We start from the raw sequence: 8,157 nt of genomic DNA on the forward strand, positions 1-8,157 counted from the left end.
TGTCAATACTGCAACGATGAAGCTGACTTTCTCAGTGCAACGAGCAAACCCTAGTCGACCAGAATCGACTTTAGATGATGTGGTTAAAGGAAATCGAGCTCAACAACAGGGGCTGAAATTGGAATACTATCCACCAACAATAAAGGAAGGAGTGAAGATTGTGCAATTGAATCAGGCTGAAGTAGCAGAGCAAACCCAGAAATGGAAAGAAGCGCTAATTGGGTATGTGTTGGGTGGAACTCCCTCTTTCAAAGAAATGCTAAAATTTATGAATGGGGTGTGGAATTTTATCACTGCACCACAGATGTTCCTACACGATGATGGGTACTTTATATTCAGATTTAGATCTGAAGAAGATAAGAACAAACTTATACAACAAGGCCCATATACATACTATAATAGACCCATGATACTGAAGCACTAGGAGCCTAATTTCCAAATGAGTAAAGAACTGACTCGAAATGTACCAATATGGGTCATATTCCCAGGATTACCAATCCAATACTGGACAAAGGAGAATTTGGGGCGCATAGCCAGCTACTTAGGAAAACCTATATATTCAGATAAACTCATAATAGAGGGGGATATGATTTCTTATGCGTGTATGCTGGTGGAAATGGATGTATCACAGGATCTACTAGAAAGAAGAAGATGGCAAGTATAGAGAACAAGCACTGGACTATGAATGGAACCCTTTTTTTTAGGAGTGTTTTCAAATAGGGCAGCATGATGAGAAATGTGGGAAGGCTTTACCAATGAGGCAGCAAAAGCAAACCAATGCCAGCAATGGCAACATAGAGAAAACTGGTAAACAGCAATATAGGCAAGGGAAAGAGGTTAAGCAACAGAATAGAAAACAATAGAGGGTGAAACCTGTTGTTGAGCAACCACAAGTGCAGAAGGAGCAGATTCCTGAATAACTACAAGAACAACAGGTTAGTCAAGTTAACGCAGAGCCAACTATTGAGCAAGATATGGAAACGCAACAAGTTCAGAAATTTAGAGGCAAGCAAAAGATGAAAGCTCAAGGACCTACACAACAAAAAGGAGCCTTAACTGATACTGATTTAGAGAATATGCTGAAGAGAAACAGATATAGTCCATTGAGAATACAAGATGATAGCAACACTGGAAAGGTGACTGGAGGGATTGGCCTTAATGAGGAGAATCCACCATGATAATAAGCTCTTGGAATATAAGAGGGTTGAACAAGCCCTATAAGCAGAAATAACTCAAGGCCTTTCTGCTAAAATATAAAATAACTTTACTAGGCTGCCTTGAGACAAAAATAAAGTCTAGAAGTGTTAGTAAAGTTAAAAGAAAGTTTTGCAAAGACTAGAAAGTGCATTCAGATGAAGCTATAAGTAACAATGGGAGAATCTGGCTCTTTTGGAAGGAAAATTTGGTGCAGGTCCATATACTGTTAGCAACTCCTCAATTGCTACACTGCCAAGTGAAGGATAATGGATCAAATTTTTCATGTTGCATAACATTTGTATATGGAAAGAACAAAATAAATGAAAGAATGGACATATGAGAGCAGCTAAGACAAATATATAGTAATATGCACGAGGCTTGGCTAGTTATAGATGATTTCAATAATGTTTTGTCTGTTAATGATCGACTCAATGGGAAACCTGTGCAACAAGCTGAACTTGTGGATTTTCAAGAATGCATAAAATATATTGGACTAGGGCAATTGAATAGGAAAGGGTGTCAATGGTCATGGTATAATAAAAGGGATGCAGAGAGTAGAATATACAACAATATTGACTGGGCATTTAGGAATGCTTCTTGGCTTACTCATTATAGTAGCCTAGAGGCAGTTTTTGAATTGCCAGGAGTTTCTGACCATTTCCCTATTATTATTAACACTGATGTAGCCAAAAATTACCTGCCAAAGCCATTTAGACTATATAATGTGATGTTGAATCATAAGGAGCTTGAAGGGGCTGTTCATGAGGTGTGGAATCAACAAGTACATGGACATACTATGCACTCAATCTGGCTGAAGTTACAGAGGTTGAAAGATAAGACAAAACACATGAATAAGGAGATGTCTTCACTGGACAAAAAGATTGGCCAACTCAGGGAGCAACTGCAGAATACTCAAGGAGAGCTTGATGAAGATCCATTCAACATTCAGCTAATAACCAATGAAAATGAGTTGCTACTGTAGATTGAAAAATGGGAAGGGGTAGATGAACAGGTTCTGAGATAAAGATCCAGAGCAATGTGGATAAAGGCAGGTGACCAGAACTCTAAATTTTTTCATGCTCATTTGAAGGCCAGACAATTGAGGAACAGAATTGCATCCATATCTAATGACCAAGGAATTAGAGTGACTGATCCTATATTGGTAGAACAAGAGTTTAGAGGATTTTTTCAAACACTCTTGGGCACTTCAGCTATTGAACTCCCTTGTATTGATATTGAGATAGCTAGAAATGGTCATTGTCTTACCAAGGAACAACAACAACTTCTCAATGCACAAGTAACAGAGGAGGACATTGATCAAGCTCTTAAAGACTTGCCAAATGACAAAGCTCCAGGGATATATGGATTTCCAGCTGAATTTTTAAATATACTGGAAGGTTATTGGAGAAGAGGTTAAACGAGCTATTCAAGAGTTTTTCACCAATGGGAAACTACTGAAAAATGTCAACTGTATCACAATAACATTGGTACCTAAAGTTGCAAGCCCAACATCTGTCAAGGAATACAGACCTATAGCATGCTGCTCCACTTTGTACAAACTCATCTCAAAGATCATTACAGTAAAATTGAAGATAATGGTGGATTCTGTTTGATAACAACACGATAGGGGTCCAAGAATTACTAAAGAAAATCAAGAAACGTGCGGAAGCTAAAAGAAAATAAAGAAACAAATAAAACAACGGAAAATTAAAGATAGATTGAATTCAAGAAAGAGTTTCTTGAATTCAAGAAGTCTATTCTTGAAGTTGAATCCTAACAACAACAATTAGCTAACAAAGAACTAATCGCCTTTGGTAGAGAATTAAAAACAAGAGATAGATTGTGAAACCCGACCCTTTAGAATAATAAGAACAACAATAAGCCTAAACTTATCACCTTTCTTGAATACCTAGAAGTGATCTAAGATTTCAAAAGAGTTTAATCTTACCACCTTAAGTTGAGTCTTGAAGGTTGAAGAATAAATTCAAAAGTAGCCACACACAAGAGTGCAAGAAAAATCTCACAATTTTTATTGATATTGTCTATAATAATCTAAAATCTAAAAACAAAGAAGATACCCCTTTATATAGATAGGGGGTCACAAAATTCCTACATAAAATCAAGGAAATAAAGTCCTAAACTACTTTGGACAACAAGTCCAAATACCTTAGGAAAAGGAAAAATACTAGGAAATAAAAACCAAGTCAATCTTGGAAAGTAACTCCAGCAATCTTAGGAAAAGAAAAATATAACCTTAATTACCTAGGAAAGCGATAAATCTAGTATCAAAATATATGGAAATAAGTTAAAACCAATCTTGGATAGAATCTTGAAAGTCCCAAACCAATCATGAATAGGATCTTGAAAATCTTGAAGGCAACTTGTAAGAAACTTGGCACCAACTTGTACCCAACTTCTATCACGCCTATTGAGCCTTTCTTGGGCAGCAAGTAAGTCCTTTTTATATTATAAAAATATGGCTTCATGTAGGACTTATTGGGCTGCAAGTTTGGACTTAGGTTCCAAATAAGTCCAATAGTGGCCTGATCTGGACCTTCTTTAGAGGATGTCTTTTGGGATATAATCCACCTTTTCTTGGACATGAATTTGGATCATAAAATAATTATAATACCTAGACAACTCATATCCTTTATCCTTGAGTTCTCCATCCCAATTAACAACTTCTTTATTTGCACTTGAAGTCTAATGACCTTGTTTTGCAACTCTTTAGCTTGACATCTTGTTAAAGGCCCTCTTTGAGATCCCAAAGCTTTATTCTTGTCCTTGAATAGATTTGAGCTTCCTAGGATGCTATCACTATTGTGGGACTTGCTCAATCAGCATTCATTGAAGGAAGAAAAATATTGGATAATGTCATTATTGCACATGAACTGGTCAAAGGATATACTCAGAAAGGGGTCTCACCAAGATGTTGCATAAAAGTAGACATAAGGAAAGCTTATGACTCAGTCGAGTGGCCTTTTTTAAGGATGATACTGCTTGAATTTAGAATGCCTGTGAAGTTTGTTCAGTTGATAATGGATTGTGTGACCACTGTCAGTTACTCCTTGCTATTGAATGAAGGACTAACAGCTAAATTTCAAGCAAAGAAAGGGCTAATACAAGGAGACCCAATGTCTCCTTACCTGTTTGTATTGGTGATGGAGTATATAAATAGATCGTTGAAGAAGTTGAAGCACAACCCAGACTTTAACTACCATCCAAAATGCTCTAGAAATAACATAACCCATATATGCTTTGCTGATGATTTGATTTTATATTGTAGAGCAGACAAGATTTCTATAAGCTTGTTACTGGAAAGATTCACTCACTTCTCTGAGGTCTCAGGTCTCAAGGCCAACATGGAGAAGAGTGCACTGTATATTGTTGGGGTTCCTAAGGAGTTCAAAGAAATGATTCTAGAAGAAATGCAATTCACACTAGGAGAGCTACCATTCAAGTATCTAGGAGTGCCATTATCTTCCAAGAAATTGTCTATACAACAATGGATGCCATTGGTTGAGAAGATCAATGTTAGAATTAATTGTTGGACAGCCAAATTCTTGTCATATAGTGGAAGACTTCAGCTACTCAAAAGTGTGGTATTTGAAATGCAAACATACTAGGCACATGTATTCCTATTGCCAGAGAAGATCATCAAATTAATTGTCACAACCTGTAGAACTTTTCTATGGTCAGGAAGGAGTGAACCATCTAGAAGGGCTTTGATAGCTTGGGATACAATTTGTATGCCAATGTCAGCAGGTGGGTTTAATGTTTTGGATATTTACTCCTGGAATAAGGCTGTCCTATGCAAGCTGCTGTGGGCTATCACTACAAAGAATGATACCCTATGGATCCACAACTTTTATATAAAAGACAGAAGTGTTGGGACTATGAGTACTCCTAAACATGCTTGTTGGCTTGTTAGGAAGATATTTGATGCTAGGGACTGGTACAGTCAAAAGAGCCCCACTGATGATCTGAACAGCTACTGCAAGCAAGGAAAATTCAGCACTAAAAAGCTCTACATTGCAACAAGACCTCAATACCAGAATAGTCCGTGGAAAAGATTAATCATAACATCCAAAGCATTGCCAAAACATCACTTCATTCTTTGGCTGGCATTACATAGAAGATTAGCCACAGTTGATCGACTACAGAAATGGGGAATATCAGTAATAAGTGACTGTGTACTGTGTGAAAAAAAATATTGAGGAGACAAGGGAACACTTGATGTTTGAATGTGATTACTCCAAAATCATATGAGCTACATTACTGCAGTGGATAGGAGAAAGACATCAGATAGGAAGCTGGGATGAGGAGATAGAATGGATAACAAAAAGGGCTACCAGCAAAGTCAGGGGTGATATGTTAGTATTTCTATTTGCAGCAGTGGTCTACCACACATGGGCTGAGATAAACCACATAAGATTTCAAGAAAAAAAGACAATCTGCAACAAGAGGATCAAAGAAATTGTATTGGATTTGCACATCCGAAGGCAGACAGAAGTCAAATGGCAAAAGAGTTAGAAAGGCTACATAGTTTCCCTAGCTAGTTTAAGTTGAAAGGTATACAACAAAAGCTAGGTACTCTTATTAGAAGAAAAATATTTGGTCAATTCTGTTTTTTTTATCAGTTTTGTATAGATATTGGATAGGGTCTAGCTCTAGAGTCCAATTGAGCTAGCGGATGTAAATATTATCCTTGGTTAAATAAAATTTGATAGTTTAACAAAAAAAACAACGTATGTTTTAAAATGGTCAATTTTTGTTTTTTAAATAATAATCTAAATCAGATTTATTTGTTAAAGTTAAAGATTAAAAAATATATATTTCCAAATCAGTTAATTTTGTGAAGGAGTTTTTTTTCAAATAGTTTTATAGCTCCTATTTTTTTGGAGGGTTACCTTAAAGTGTCATGTGGCATATTTTGACGATGACACTTGGCGAAATGAGAATGTTTTTTTTTTCCTTTTAACTATATAGAGAAGAGAGATGTATATTTTAAAATCAGTTAATTTTTAAAAAATCTTAAATTTTGAATTAAATAAAGTTCTTTTAAAAAAAAGTTCGGTCTTTATGGTTCAATGCTAAAGAGTAAAAAATGTATGTTTTAAATGGTCAAATTTTAACTTTTAATTTTTAAATAATAATCTAAATCAGATTTATTTGTTAAAGTAAAAGATTAAAAATATATATTTCCAAATCAGTTAATTTTGTGAAGGAATTTTTTTTCAAATAATTTTATAGCTCCTATTTTTTTGGAGGTTTGCCCTAAAGTGTCATGTGGCATACTTTGATGATGACACTTGGTGAAATGAGAATATTTTTTCTTCTCCTTTTAATTATAGATAGATAAAAAATATATATTTCTAAATTAGTTAATTTTGTGAAGGAGTTTTTTTTCAAATAATTTTATAGCTCCTATATTTTTGGAGGGTTGCCCTAAAGTGTCATGTGGCATTTTTTAACGATGACTCTTGGCGAAGTGAGAATGTTTTTTCTTTTCCTTTTAATTAAAGAGAGAAGAGAGATGTATATTTTAAAATCAGTTAATTTTAAAAAAAATATTTTGAATTAAATAAAGCTCTTTTTTTTAAAAAAAATCGGTCTTTATGGTTCAATGGTAAAAGAACGTATGTTTTAAAATGGTCAATTTTTAACTTTTAATTTTTAAATAATAATCTAAATCAGATTTATTTGCTAAAGTAAAAGATTAAAAAAATATATTTCCAAATCAGTTAATTTTGTGAAGGAGTTTTTTTCAAATAATTTTATAGCTCCTAAACTTTTGGAGAGTTGCCCTAAAGTGTCATGTGGCATATTTTGACGATGACACTTGGCGAAATGAGAATGTTTTTTCTTCTCCTTTTAATTATAGATAGATTTTTAACTTTTAATTTTTAAATAATAATCTAAATCAGATTTATTTGTTAAAGTAAAAGATTTAAAAAAAATATATTTCCAAATCAGTTAATTTTGTGAAGGAGTTTTTTTTCAAATAATTTTATAGCTCCTATTATTTTGGAGGGTTGCCCTAAAGTGTCATGTGGCATATTTTGACGATGACACTTGGCGAAATGAGAATGTTTTTTCTTTTCCTTATAATTTATAGATAGTTTTTCAAATAACAATCTAAATTAGATTTATTTGTTAAAGTTAAAGATTTAAAAAAATATATTTCCAAATCAGTTAATTTTGTGAAGGAGTTTTTTTTTTAAATAATTTTATAGCTCCTATTTTTTTTGGAGGGTTGCCCTAAAGTGTCATGTGGCATATTTTGACGATGACACTTGGAGAAATGAGAATTATTTTTCTTTTCCTTTTAATTATAGATAGATAGATGTATGTTTTAAAATCAGATAATTTAAAAAAAATCTTAAATTTTGAATTAAATAAAGCTCCTTTAAAAAACAAGTTCGGACTTTATGGTTCAATGCTAAAGAGTAAAAAAACGTATGTTTTAAAATGGTCAATTTTTAACTTTTAATATTTAAATAATAATATAAATCAGATTTATTTGTTAAAGTAAAAGATTAAAAAAATATATTTCCAAATCAGTTAATTTTGTGAAGGAATTTTTTTTTTAAATAATTTTATTGCTCCTCTATTTTTTTACAGGGTTGTCCTAAAGTGTCATGTGGCATATTTTGACGATGACACTTGACGAAATGAGAATATTTTTTCTTCTCCTTTTAATTATAGATAGATTTTTAAATAATAATCTAAATCAAATTTATTTGTTAAAGTTAAATATTAAAAATATATATTTCCAAATCAGTTAATTTTGTGAACGGTTTTGATATTTCGGTATACCGAAATACCGAAATATTAGGCTTAATAGTTTATCCCAATTTCCAAATAGTCCAGGGCAGCCTAACATAAAGAAGATACTGCTGAGCCCAAACCCTTGGGCCCAAGTCCAACCCTACTTAAGCTAACAATAGAAAATTAGGA

General features: G+C 33.4%; 1 protein-coding gene across 1 annotated transcript; it reads left to right on the forward strand.

The window, feature by feature from the left end:
* Positions 1 to 1,564: 1,564 nt before the first annotated feature.
* LOC138892954 (uncharacterized) lies at positions 1,565 to 2,179 on the forward strand. The gene has a single exon (XM_070176715.1). It carries the CDS (start codon positions 1,565 to 1,567, stop codon positions 2,177 to 2,179), a length of 615 nt encoding a protein of 204 aa, XP_070032816.1.
* The last annotated feature ends 5,978 nt before the right edge of the window (positions 2,180 to 8,157 follow it).

Source organism: Nicotiana tomentosiformis, chromosome 5, assembly GCF_000390325.3.
Source record: "Nicotiana tomentosiformis chromosome 5, ASM39032v3, whole genome shotgun sequence".
NCBI classification, from domain to species: Eukaryota; Viridiplantae; Streptophyta; class Magnoliopsida; order Solanales; family Solanaceae; genus Nicotiana; species Nicotiana tomentosiformis.